We start from the raw sequence: 13,205 nt of genomic DNA, 5'->3' as shown, positions 1-13,205 counted from the left end.
GACACTTAAAGCTTGAGCTGTCTGCTTTCAACCACTTCGCTGTGTCTGATGCCTTTTGTGTGAGAGTCTGAATTCACCCTGTGCCTTATCTGTCCTGACGAGCAAACCTTTCAGTCTGGGGGAAAAACACTTTGTATGATAAAATGTTCAAGTGCTCATCTGTCCACTTCTGGTGTCTGTGTCTGCAGTTGCCATTTTCATCAACGTAGATGGTGATTAACCTTATGTAGAAAAGATTGCTGTGTAAGTGAGGAAGCTGCTGGAGATAAGGGCTATTAACTGTTTAATGGGTGCTGGATACCATGGGACCATTCATGTTTTCTCATGTTTACATTATTTTAACAAACAGTTTTGTCATTCTGTGGGTCCCATTTTTAATTTCTACAATAAATGGAGAATTTCATGTCTGTGCATTCTGAATTACACTGTCTTTAATGTGTTTGCTCCTAAAGAAACAGCATTGAATGAGTGACAGTTTATTCATCTGCAAAGTTTTACACAATGCAAAAACATAACAGGACCCTTTATCAAAAATGTAACTTCACTATTCCACCAGCTGTCTTGAAAATGTGCAGTGTGGAAATCAGAGAAACATAAAGCCACCGTAAAAAGCCACCAACAGACGCCTGCCATCACCCAATATTGTTCTGTACTCACATTAAAGTGAGTGACCAAAGTCCGGCCCCAGAACAACCGACTCTGTACCAACTTCATTAACTCCTGCACCTCTGGTAAATGTCCTCTGGATCTACATTAACATTAAAAGCTGAGATACTCTGGACTTTACTCATGGTGGTAAACATCAGACATATAAAAACAACAAAGACATGTTTCCTGATTCTGACATTGCTAAAACTTTTGATGATGAATATGAAATAGGTCTTAAATTGCAGTCATAATGGTCTTAAAAAGTCTGAAATCTACCAGACTGAGAAATGGCTTGTAATTTTCCACATGAACTTTTGAAATGTGGATCCCAATCAGAGAAAGTAATTTCCTTCTTTTGTATTATTGCCTCAGTATCAATTTCCATGTCATGGCTCAATGGTGCAGAGGATCAAAATTCAAAACCTAGAAAAAGGCATACAGTGACGTTTTTTCGTTCAATGATGTGAGCTTATTTTCAAAATGGCAAGCGGGTGAAGTAAAAGATACATGTGTGAAATGATTGAAGAGTTAGGAGCCAAATCTGTAGAAATCTGCACTCCAAAACATCTCCCTCAAAAACCCAGTCAGTTCTAAAGGTTCCCCGTACACTCTCACTGCAGAAAAAACAAAGACAAGAACAACAAACTGCCAAAACATTAGCAAATCAATGCACATGTGGAGATGACTCTGAATTAGTAACTAACTGATGGTACCGAATAAAGCTGCAACCATTAATCAATTATTAAATTAATCACCAACTATTTCAATAATTTCAATGATCAAGTAATTCAGAAAAGCTTCTTAAATGTGAATATTTTCTGGTTGCTTTACTTCTCTGACAGTAAACTGAATATTTTGGGCTGTGAGTAAAACTAGACATTTGAGGATATGTTAGGCTGATTGACATTTTTCATAATTTTCTGACATTTTAAAATAAACAATTATTAATTGATTAATGGAGAAAACAACTGACTATAAAAATAATAGTTGCAGCCATAGTACTGAATGTACCATGAGCTTTGTGCAAAATAGTCTGTTTTAATTGCACCTAGCATAAGAGTTTCTTATTTCTATGAGCAACATTTCGACTTTAAGTCCCTAAGAAGTTCCATCATGTGTCTCCAAAAGAGTCCTGCAGTGTTGTGAGTGTGACTGAGCAACAGTGGCTGCATGCTCATGACGAGCCACAGCTACATTACGTGTCCTTTTTGCTCTGCTCCTGTGAGAGTGTCTGAGGTGAGGATCCATGAAGCAAAAGCAGTCCACACAGGGTAAGAGAGATGCCCACCCACCACAGAGTTGCGTGGCTCTCTCCAAAAATTACCCTCCCCAGGACAGCCTGGACACAAACAAATAGGCATGACATAAGTCTGACTGCTTTCACTGAAAGCCTCTGCTGCAAACAACATTTCTTTACAGACTCTGTAGTGTTCTACGTATTAAAGGTGAATACCAGAGCATCATAGGGGAGCTTACTGAGGAAATGAAGTTGGATGCGGTGGTGGTGACGGTGGCCCTGGCTGAGGAGGAGCAATGTCGGAGAGCTTTGGAGAAGAAGGTCCACATGACGGCATTGCAGGTGAACAGCAGGACTCCACACAGCAGCCGCAGGGGGATGTGGAGCTGACAACACACACGGATAGATTAATTAAGGATTAAGTATTCATTTATTTATTACAGTTTTCCTGTAGTCATTCAGTGGGGCTAAGATCTGATTTTTCAGGGTTTTCCTTTCATCTAACATTACAAGATTAATACTAATTTTGTGTAAATCTTTAACCTTAAATCCAGGTACATGCCCTTTTCACAACAGACAGGTATACTGGGCTATGGAAACCCATGTCTGCCAATGTCACGAAGGAAAAAAAGATTCTGAGCCATTATATTGAGGAACTTTCTCAAATAATAACCATACTGATATGGAACAACAGAGTAAATACAGCTGCATGCACATGCACAACAGCAGCACTCTGGATCAATTTGACCTGAGTAGAGCCTTAACTGTCATCACTGGTAACACCTGTGTTTACTATGTCATGTAAAAATGGCTGCTGTGAAAAAATGTCCACAATGAGTAGTTAACTGAATTACACGTGTGCTTTCCCTACTGTGACATATCAAAATGTCTGCCATGAAAAATCTTTTTATGTCTTCTTCTGCCCATTCATTTGGCAGCAAACAGGGTAAACAATCATAAGATTTATTTTCATTCTAACACAATGAAACCAAGTGCTATGCTTGGGTAAGACAGTTTAACAGTTTTGCAGAATGTTAAATGGTAAATAATATATGAAACATGAACCATAAATCTTTAAAATAAAAAGTGTATTAATAACCATTCGTTTCCTCAATGATTAGAGTCTCATTTCCTTTTGACAGCTATATTTCAAAGCTTTTTCACAGTATTAAACTAGTAAAAAAAAAAAAAAAAAAAAGAAAGAAAGAAAAGAAAAGAAAAGAAAAGCTTCTGGTTTAATTGTTAACATACATTCATTGTCCATGAGCACTAGTCCGAGGGGAAGAAAGTAGTTATAGACATTTTTCACAGCAGCCATCATGACATTAAGTATCAGGATAAACAAAGGTGTTTCCAATGATACTAATTAAGGTACCGTTCCATTCAGCTCAACAGAGTCACGGTGCTGCTACTGAGCATATTAGCTTACTGGAAAGACTGATACACCAAATCTAACGTGACTTTAATTAGTATCATTGATAACACCTGTGTTTACACTACTGTTTCATATTGGTATGGCTGCCATGACAAGGTCTATTCCGTATGAAAAAGAAACTTCGACGAAAAATTAGGGACGGTGTTTCAAGGAGAGCTACAGAGCTAAACAGAGAGAAATAGCTAGATGGTTTTTTTAAGTTTGTCTCACCCAGTCACAGACTGGAGGTCCATCGTGTGTTCCAGTCCAGCTGCTCAGTCCGGACTCACACAGTTCTGTTAGGTGGTCTGCACCGAGAGACAGCTTAGCAGACAGAGAGGCGGCGGCACCCAGAAACCCCGCTAACAACGCATAAAAAGAGCCTGAAATCATATCTAAGGAGGATGAAAGACTGACAAACGTCCATCTAGTAATACCCACTGACAGTAGTGTCAACTCTGAGTTAAAGTCTATGGACCGTGGTAGACACTTTCAAAACAAAAGTCTTCTTGTCGAACTTCGTAAATATTTTACAACAGGGCCATTCATAATGTGTAGCAAAATCGATGAATCTTTATCAATCGTCTAAATCATTAACACAGGTCAATTTCTCTGACATTTTCTTTTTCCTGGCAAAAAAAATACTCAATCTTGCCTCCGACTAACTGCCCCATTTTATTTTGAAGGCAAATTCCTTCTTCCGTTCACATTTCCCCCTATCTTGGCTTCCTTTTCGTCCATCCACCAATCACAATAGCTTCTGAAGTCATGTGACTCGCGGCGGCACATCTTAATGACGTATGTTGTGTTTTGGTGAACCCTGTGTGAAAATAGGCCCGAAATTCATTCGAGTGTCAAGTTTTGTGCTACTCTTCTGCAATGAACAAAAACAAGGCCAGTAGCGTGTCGTGGGTGAAACCAGCGGAGCCGTCCTTTCTGAAGAAGTTTAAAAATGACGTTGGTTATAAAGAAGGACCGACTGTTGACACAAAGGTATGTTTGGCTAGTCGTGTAAGCTAGTAGCTCGGTTAGCTCATTTGAGTGTATGAAACATTAGCTAATGTTATCTCTGTTATTAGCTTTATGTTATATTGCATTAGGTTTTAGAGACCATATACTGATGAATTTACTCATTTCACTCCACGTGGACCCTCTTTCTTTGGCTGCGTCTCTCATCCAGCCTTGTGAATAGAATCATTTTAAACATGCTGACTTTTTGGTGACTAAAACCTCTTTGTCTGTGTCTCTTGCCCCCCTCTCAGCGCCAAGCGATGCCCACACTGGACGATGACAGCGGTAGTGATCGAGAGGACGAGTTACCTCAAGTTGTGGTTCTGAAAGGTGGGGATCTGACAGCCGAGGAGGTGAAGAAGATCAAGGGCGAAATGCGGACTGGAGGACAAGCAGAGAAAGGTGAGACTGTTAATAAGGCGTCTGTTTGGGGCTGTGGTGGAATGTAATGGAGTACTTTACCCCAGTATCGTTCTGAAGTATAATTTTTAATTATTTGTAATTGAATTTTTCCATTTTGTGCAATTTTAAACTTCTACTCCACTAAAATTCAGATGGAAATATGAGTTTTTACTACATTTATTTGACAGCTTTAGTTACTTTTCAAATGAAGATTTGACATTACAAATATACAGTGTTTTTAAGGATGTATTAATATATCAAATATCATGACATTGCAATAAAAATGTCTTCATTTTATAAAGTGAGGATTAAAACAGTGGCTTGTGTAGTTCGGCTCCATTGTCATATCTCAGGTATCAGTGAGTTTTTCCCCTCATCTTCATTTAAATAACTTGTTTTTTATTTGTTCGAGAGAAAGTCCAAAATATGAATAGAAATTTGCCTTGCAGAACTTTGTTTTTCTCCTTTTCCTCCCCCATCCGTCATCTCATGACCCCTCAGATTTATCTTATGGCATACATTTTGATCATGATACTACTGTGTTTTTCTTAACTAAAATGATTAATGAATAACTTTTACTTCTAAAGAGTACTTATACATCATGGTACTTGTACTGAAGTTAAAGATCTGAGTATTTCTCCATTCCCCAACAAAACTATTGTTGGGGATGGAATGAAATGAAATGAAATGTTTTAATCACATCACTGCTGACAAAAGGCTCATGAGAACAGTTTTACAAAAATTTAAATTCTGCTGTTGTCAAGCTGAGCATGTAAAATGAAAAGCCGTGCCTTTGTGTGTTTTAATTAATCCATCTTGTCCACAGATGATGAACCTTCTCCTGACGGCAAAATCCTGTTCAAGAAACCAGCCAAGCGTTCCACCACAGACAAATTCCAGGGCATCACCGCCAGCTCCAGCAAAAAGAAGAAAAGTGATGGAGGAGAGAAGGAGGAAGAGGAGGAGAAGAAGGAGGTGAAGTCTGGAAAGAAAGTCAAAAATAACAGCCTTCTGTCTTTTGGAGGGGATGAGGAGGAGGAGGAGGAAGAGGATGACTAAATGTGACTGGTAAAAACATAAGACTGTCATTACCCTCTGTGACAGAGAGGAATCAAAGTGAACATCTGAACATGAATTAATATTGACATTTAGGAGCAGGGGTCAAATTAACAGACCGTGTCTTGAGTTCATCCACAGCGTGCAGTCTGTCCATTATGTAGCTTTCTTTAAAGGGACAGTACCAGTATTTTTGCATGTCTTAGCCCACTGACTACAAATAGTCTATACTCTGTTACTAATGACTTCCATTCATTTCAGTACCCTGTAAAAGTCACCTCGTTGAGATTCAAATAGCTTGAATGAGAAATCTATCACAATGAACATCATGGTTGTACTGGAGAACAGGAATGACTTTAAACTCCACTTGTATATGTAGAAAAAGACCTGCCAATCTGTTGGTGTTTATGAACAGCGAAGAGGACACAGCAAAGATTGTACAGAGTGGTCGTTCTTCCCCAACAAAACCATCTTTGATTGAGCATAAATAATACAGACATCACATTATTCTGTTGTTGTTTCACCACCTCACAGACTCTGTTGATAAATCTGGTCTGAAACTAATTTAATACAGCTTTTGTCAATTATGCAAGTTAGAACATCAGTTGCACTCTTTGAAAGGTCCAGTATCTAAGATTTAGGAGATTCATTGGCAGAAATTGAATAAAAGTGAAGTAATGTCCACTTTGATTGTTCATCTACCTCAGACAAACTTCAAGTTTCTGCTAATTGTGAGCTGGAAAAACTTGTTTAGACCTCTTTTCAACATTGAGCTTTAGCATTTAAGTTGTTTTTGACTTGGTACTGAAATGAATGGACACCTATAAAAAAAAAGCTCTGGTGAATATTTACAAATGGTCACAGAAATGTAAAGTTTAGGCAATTTGTAGTGGGGGCTAAAAACACTGGAAAACCATCCATGTGATTCTGTGTTGTCACTTTTCATTCAATGTACAACAAGAGAACACAAGCAGTAGTTAAGATCAGCCAGAGATTTCTGCTGTCAAACACGAGTAAAGCTGAAGCTATTGCGGTTTGAAGGTGCTACTCAAAACATTTGTTTGGCACTCAGTTCCACACAAACTATGCAGCTTAATCTGATGAATGGAAATCGGGCAACACCAGGTACAAAAACAGGCCAACCGATGATTGGTGATGAAATTATTGGTTTGATTTTTTTGCCTAATTTTACACTGAGCAGTCATCAATCATCCAGATGATTGCATGTGTTCAGCACCTTTTTTACTTAATTAAAAGGAAAAAAAAACTTTTTAAATTTGATGAGAAATTTAATGTGGAAACTGTGAAAAAATTTTGATGAGAATTTTACATGTGTTCTTGGTGCTTCCAGTCTAGGAAACAATAAAGCAATCTTTTCCAAAAAACAACCCATTGAGACCTCAGTCCCAGGAGCTCTTGCATGATTTTTGACATCGCTACAGACTCTCCACCTCCTGATATGTGGATCCAGACCTCTCAAACATAGTAAGATCAGTTTGTTGCCTTGTGTGTGAACACCGACTCCTCTTCATTTGTATCTCTCTGTTGTGCCATCATCAGAACTGTATGTGTGTTTGAAACCTGTGTGGAAGAGCTCATTGTAGAATTTTAATACATTCAATGGTGTTTTGAATGTATGAACATATTCTAGCTTCGGCAAAGGAGCTGAAACAGTTTCTGTACAAACGATGCATTCTTGTCAATGCAGTTGTATGATTTTAAAGTATGGTTTTGTTTTTGTGTATTTTTAGGGGATGGTTGTGGCTGTAACATTTGAATTATAAAACATTAAATCCTGTGTTGTAAGAACTTTTTTGCTGTGCATGCCAGTTTTTTATGACCAAATACCTGCAAAACTAATGATTTTTCCAGTCAGCATCTGCTTCACTTTGTGTTTGGTAATAATAAGCACGTTAGCTTGCTGACAGACAGGGATACTTCCCATAGGGTGATCCAGGGAATAAATTAACACCTGCCAGATACAGGGTAAACACAAGTCCCCCTGTTTTTTTACTTTTTTATTTAGGGGTCTAAATATGTAATATGTACAAAAAGTTTTGGGACTGGTCCATCCATGGGTCTGGTCACCTGTCAGCTGCACTGCCCCTGTCAAAGCCAAAAGTGCTTGTTTTGGCCACAGACGGGTTCAGATTATTATATTATTATGTACACTGCCTGGCCAAAAAATTCACCACCTGGATTTAACTGAACAAATAGTTAGATCTTTCCATTGTATAATTACTGCAGTGATTAATATGTTTCAGCTGGTAACAAGTTATTTAACTAACTGATGCAGTGAGGAGCTTCTCATTTCTTAAACAACCACGTCAGATGACATTTCCTGTGGAAAAGATGTTACTCTGTTTCAGAAGAGTCAAATTATTGTCCTGCATCATGCAAAGAAAACAACTAAGGAGATTGATGAAACTACTGAAACTGAGTGAAGAACTGTCAAACGTGATCAGAGATCACTTAAACGTTTGGTGAAATGAAACTGTAAAAAATCAACAGTAGAACTCATGGGTGTGTTTAACAGTGAAAGTAAGAGCATGTGGAAAGAGTGGTTCAGGGAGCATGAGACATTTTCACACATGGATTGTCCACCAGAGTCCAGATCTTAACTCTCTTCATCTTTGGGATGTGCTGGAGAAGACTTTACACAGCAGTCTGACTCTCCCATCATCAATACAAGATCTTGATGAAAAACTAATGCAACTCTGGACAGAAATGTGACATTGCATAAAATTTTTCAAACAATGTTGAGGTGAATGCATGCTGTAATCAAAGCTAAAGGTGGTCCAACAAAATATTAGAGTATGCAACTTTTTTTTTTTTTGGCCAGGCAGTGTATTTTAAACCACACTTCAGTAGCACATGTTCTAGTCAAGGAACTAATCAGATATCCAGAGTTGAAGCTGCAGACCACTACAATAAATTTTATTATAGTGTTTTAACTGGCACTGATAACCAACTGTGTGGCAAAGATGCATTTTAAATATAAACCAAGTACAAATGTTAACATACAGCTAAAAGAAGTAAAAACACAGCATTATTTCAACCTCTTTATTCAAAAAGGCATGTTTCATTCTCACACCTGCATCCAGATAATTACAATTGATGGAAGAAACCTTGACTTAGAAAATCAAAACGAAATAAAATCCTTGCATTTTGTGATAGGACGCTACGCCCGCTTTAGTCACCGCAGCCTCCATCGTCCATGTAATAAATACACTTATCATCGACTCTTGAGCTCTGGAAACGACATTTTTTTTTGTTTTTTTACATTTATTTTTCTGTTAAGGCCAATGCTATCCTCTGTTCGTCTGACAAAAACGTCACAACAGAATCAAAGTCGGCTCACGCAAGATGGAGGTGTTTCTCAGAACGTCTTCAAGAAACATGAATAAGGCGGGTTAAATCTGGGGGAAAGTTTGGTTCAGAGAGGGGAGGAATCACACCCAAATCATAAGAAATCACACATGGAAGAAAAAGCCACTGTTATACCACTGGTTGCATGATAAAACAACAAAATAAAGAAAAAAAATAGTGGAAATTCAGCCAATCAGAAAGAAGCAGTAGATTGTAATGATGTGTTAACTCTCTGTAAGAAACCCAAAGCCTCCTGTGACACCTCAGGGGACATTTTCTCTGGTGGATCCACAACGGAATAAGCGGCAGAAGCAGAGTGTGATGTTGCACCTGTGAAGGGAAAAGCAGTCTGCTATCTACAGAGTGCAGGGGGGCATTTGCCAGGTGATCAAAGGAGATCAGGTAGCCACGCGACAGACCGACAGCAGGTTGTGTGGAGGGAGTCTCCCGACACGCTGCTGCTCTCCGTTCACACTGTTCTCAGCCAGAACGGTTTTAAATGCTCCTGGACACCGACAGCTGAGAGATTTTCACGTCTAATGGCTTTTTAATGATCACGCTGGGAGACATGACAGACGCCCCCTGTTAGCATATGCTGCTAGCAACAAAAAGCAAGAACGCGGACCCTGTTACTTTCAAGTGGTAGTGACTCCCGAACGATTAACAGTCACACAGCGGCACTCGATGTGACTCAGTCCAATTTACCTTCAGGCAAATCAGGCTGTTTAGTGAAGCTGCAGCCACAGTTATCATTAAAATCAAACACACTCATGCATTTCACTGCTTCTTGTTTCTACATTCAGGCTCTCTCACCCTGAAGCTCAGTAATACGTGCGCTCCCGCGGGGACTGTGTGTGAGCAGCATGTTCATTCATTAATCATCAAGTGATAAGATGGAGACTCGGGGTCATGGCCTGGTTCCCTAAAGCATCTCAAACAAAGATATGTTCATATGTCGCACACACTGAGCTGCTCTCATCATCATAACCTGCTCTCAAAGGATAATTCTGGTTTATTACAACTTGGGTCTTATTTTTCATTATTTACAGCCACAACTTCTGTTAGTCACTAAAAATGTGCAAGCATTTAGTTCCTGACCGTTCTACCAAGTGCTGTCTGTTCCTGTCTATAATCTGTCTGTCGCAGCTCCCCCATCCAGTCTTGACTGGACCAAAGTGGCAGCGACATTGACATATTGAAGCAACTGATCAAAGCGATCAGTGCAACATTTATGTATTATATGTCTATGGGCACAAGTGTGGCAAGTAAGATCGATCAAAGTTGAACCAGTGATTGTAAACTGTGAATGATGTTGGACAGTTTGGGGTGATAATTTTACTGGTTTGCCTTTGTTTTTCAATTGAGAGGGGAAGTCCTTCCTCGTACAATGGACCACCATGGGACCTTATTTTGGAGAGAATATGGCAGTCAATGGCGAGAGAGAAATCAGTTTTTGATCTTGCTTAATTGTGCCTTTACACACACTTACTCAGAACGACTACACACCCAGAAGTCACCTAAGTGACATTGTGACTTCCTCCCTCCACAAGCTAATGTTAACCGTTGAAGCTATGATGCCTGTGTGTTTTCGTATCAGGATGTGGTCACAGGGGCCACAGATCTTGCTCGTTCTTCTGCTATGCAGCTGATAAAAACACCGGGAGTCACTGGATAAAACACTTCAGGTAAGATAACGTTAGAAGGGACAGCGATCTCGGTGTTGATGGTGTTCACTGTGAGAGACGAGCGATGTGGATCACTCAGTGAGTTTTCTGCATAAATGTCTTTTAAACTGACCAACTCCATGGCACTACTCAAGGGATTAAGAAATTTCTTGTCTCTTACCATTCACTACCCTACATTTATTTTCAAAATAAGGTCCCATGGGGGGCGTCAGAAGGGGAGGCAGTGATCTTGGTGAGTAAAATGTGATAGAAACTACAAAAAAAGGACCAAGTTGTAATAAATGTGAATTTTCCTGTCAGTGGCCTGTTCAGTCTAGTTTTATGATGATATATGAGGCTGTGTGAAGAGTGATGGCTCCTCTTGTTGGCACGTGTGTACATGTGTACGCCTGTTAATAATGGATTCTGAGGGGAACGTAATGGAAATGAAACACATGAAAATGGACTACTGAGTTATGTTCCAACACCTGGACGTCTCTAAAGCATCTGAGCAGACTCATCCCTCTGAAAGGTGCTGTAAGTGGCTGCTGGTCAAGAAGCAGGTACATTTCGGTTCCTCTTCTTTTCCGTAAAGTGATTAAGAATGTTTCAGTTATCCTAACATCACTCTTTGCTTCAATTTGAGCAGGTCTGAGGTTTCAGTGCTGACTTGGGGACATGGTAGAACAGTGGTGTGTTTTCTGTTGTTGTTTTGTATCTGAATGATGCGATGCATAGAGCAGTCCCGAGCCGAGTCCCTGGATTGAGGACAGCTTATCTCTCTTCCTCTCGTTTCCTCCTATCACATTCAAGTACAATAAGAAAAGCGGGTCAAAGGTCACAGTTCCTCAGGTTCAAACCAGTGCGGGGAGGATCTCGGACTAGCCGACACCTCCCGGTCTCTGCCTCCTTGACCTCGTTTATCAGGTCAGCTGGGGTTCAAAACTCATTCTCCTAAAGTGATGGTAACATTTCCAGCCTGGACCCTCCAGGTGAGGACGCGCGGGATGACAGGGGTCTGGAGAACCTCTGGTGTTCCTTATTCATCTTTGATTGGTGGATTTAACTGTTGCTGCTTGTATTTTGTTGAAAGTTTTGTGTTTTAAGAATTTTCCCTCTCTCCCCCGTCCACAATGTGCCTCTGTTGGTGGTTGACGTTCTATAAAGATTTCTTGGTCAGTTTCTTGCCCTTCTTGAGGGAAAGCTTGTTCTTGATGTATCCCCGCTTCCTCTTGGCTGTCTGCAGAGGAGAAAAGGACCAAAAACACACTTGATTAAAAATCAAGCCTCACATTGAAACTCTTCACTTTGAGAGGGCTGATAAAGATTCAACACAACTGGATCAAACTTTTTCAATTAGATCTACAGTAAGACTGCAAGACTGTATCTTCATTTTTACCAAACATAGATATGCCGTACATCAAAAGCTGCCATACTAAATAAAAAATATTTTAAAAAATTATTTATACTTGAACCCCACTTTCAAAAAGTGTCTAATCTGACTCTAAATAAAAGCTGTAACTAATTGTTTGGGTAGAAATTAATGGTATAAACAGATTGGAGAGTTTCAACAGTAAGAAAATACAAGTTACAGTTGCATTAGGTCATATTGCATCATTTTGTTTTTAAACCTTCAGTCTGTGTGTGTATAGAGGGACGAGGTCCGAGTGAAAATAAAGTTGGTTACACTTAAAACTCCCCAACAAAGACTCTATGCATGGAACAACTGCAGTCTCAATATTGTACTGGACTGTAATGATAATTACTGTGATATTACATGGTTAATTATTTCAATTTTTTTTGCTGGCTGCTTCTTTTTTTTTTTTTTTTTTTTTTTTTGTTTTATTAAAGGTGGCACTCAAAGTTAAGATCAAAACAAAATTTATACAAAGAAAATTTTTATTCACTGAAAAATGACAGACCGCAAAACGCAAATGGATGAAGTGCAGACATAACAACCATCCCTTCATATCCTCCATATGAACAGCGAAGCTCCTGTTTGTGTGTGTAATGAGTGTGTGGTTGAGGGAGAGAGTTAGCATTAGCGGAGCAGAGAAAAAGATGAGGGGTTGTCAAGTGTAGGTTACGGTTTGTCAGTGAATAAAAACTGCAACCAACTGCTGCTATTGTCCCAAAAACATCACTATGATGATGAGCTCCACCTACACTGATGGAGTACTATCTGCAGTGGAATACGAAGTAGAAGTACCAAAAGCAGTGGCAGTAGAGTACAGTCAAACCATACCATGGAAATACAGCTTTAATTTCTTGTGTACTGCCACATCAAATGAGGTTCCAAGCTTCAACATCAGATCTTAAGATTAAAATAATAGCTTTGAAACAGCAGTCTGGGAGAAGATTTGGGCAACATTACTGTAAAACCTAGGATGCTGTTTGCAGCTGT

General features: G+C 39.4%; 3 protein-coding genes across 3 annotated transcripts in view; 1 reads left to right on the top strand and 2 right to left on the bottom strand.

The window, feature by feature from the left end:
* Window positions 1-411: 411 nt before the first annotated feature.
* Window positions 412-3,979, bottom strand: tmem42a (transmembrane protein 42a). Its single transcript, XM_084725896.1, has 3 exons — window positions 3,531-3,979; window positions 2,125-2,271; window positions 412-1,987 (listed from the first exon to the last, which is right to left on the bottom strand). The coding sequence occupies exons 1-3, from the start codon at window positions 3,690-3,692 to the stop codon at window positions 1,844-1,846; spliced, it is 453 nt and encodes a 150-aa protein (XP_084582022.1). The 5' UTR covers window positions 3,693-3,979; the 3' UTR covers window positions 412-1,843.
* A 100-nt stretch (window positions 3,980-4,079) lies between these two features.
* Window positions 4,080-7,577, top strand: kiaa1143 (KIAA1143 ortholog). Its single transcript, XM_084725893.1, has 4 exons — window positions 4,080-4,292; window positions 4,562-4,712; window positions 5,539-5,780; window positions 7,120-7,577. The coding sequence occupies exons 1-3, from the start codon at window positions 4,179-4,181 to the stop codon at window positions 5,769-5,771; spliced, it is 498 nt and encodes a 165-aa protein (XP_084582019.1). The 5' UTR covers window positions 4,080-4,178; the 3' UTR covers window positions 5,772-5,780; window positions 7,120-7,577.
* A 3,987-nt stretch (window positions 7,578-11,564) lies between these two features.
* Window positions 11,565-13,205, bottom strand: part of LOC146320936 (dolichyl-diphosphooligosaccharide--protein glycosyltransferase subunit STT3B-like) — a 102,453-nt gene continuing 100,812 nt past the window's right edge. Inside the window, exon 16 of the mRNA XM_084725892.1 lies at window positions 11,565-12,041. Coding sequence (XP_084582018.1) covers window positions 11,961-12,041 — 81 coding nt within the window. The 3' untranslated portion in view covers window positions 11,565-11,960. The remainder of the gene's footprint in view (window positions 12,042-13,205) is intronic.

Source organism: Lutjanus erythropterus, chromosome 9 (assembly GCF_056507025.1).
Source record: "Lutjanus erythropterus isolate fLutEry1 chromosome 9, fLutEry1.hap2, whole genome shotgun sequence".
In the NCBI taxonomy this organism is placed as follows: Eukaryota; Metazoa; Chordata; class Actinopteri; order Lutjaniformes; family Lutjanidae; genus Lutjanus; species Lutjanus erythropterus.
Note: the sequence above shows the minus strand (reverse complement) of the source record. Positions and strands in the feature narration are given on the sequence as shown.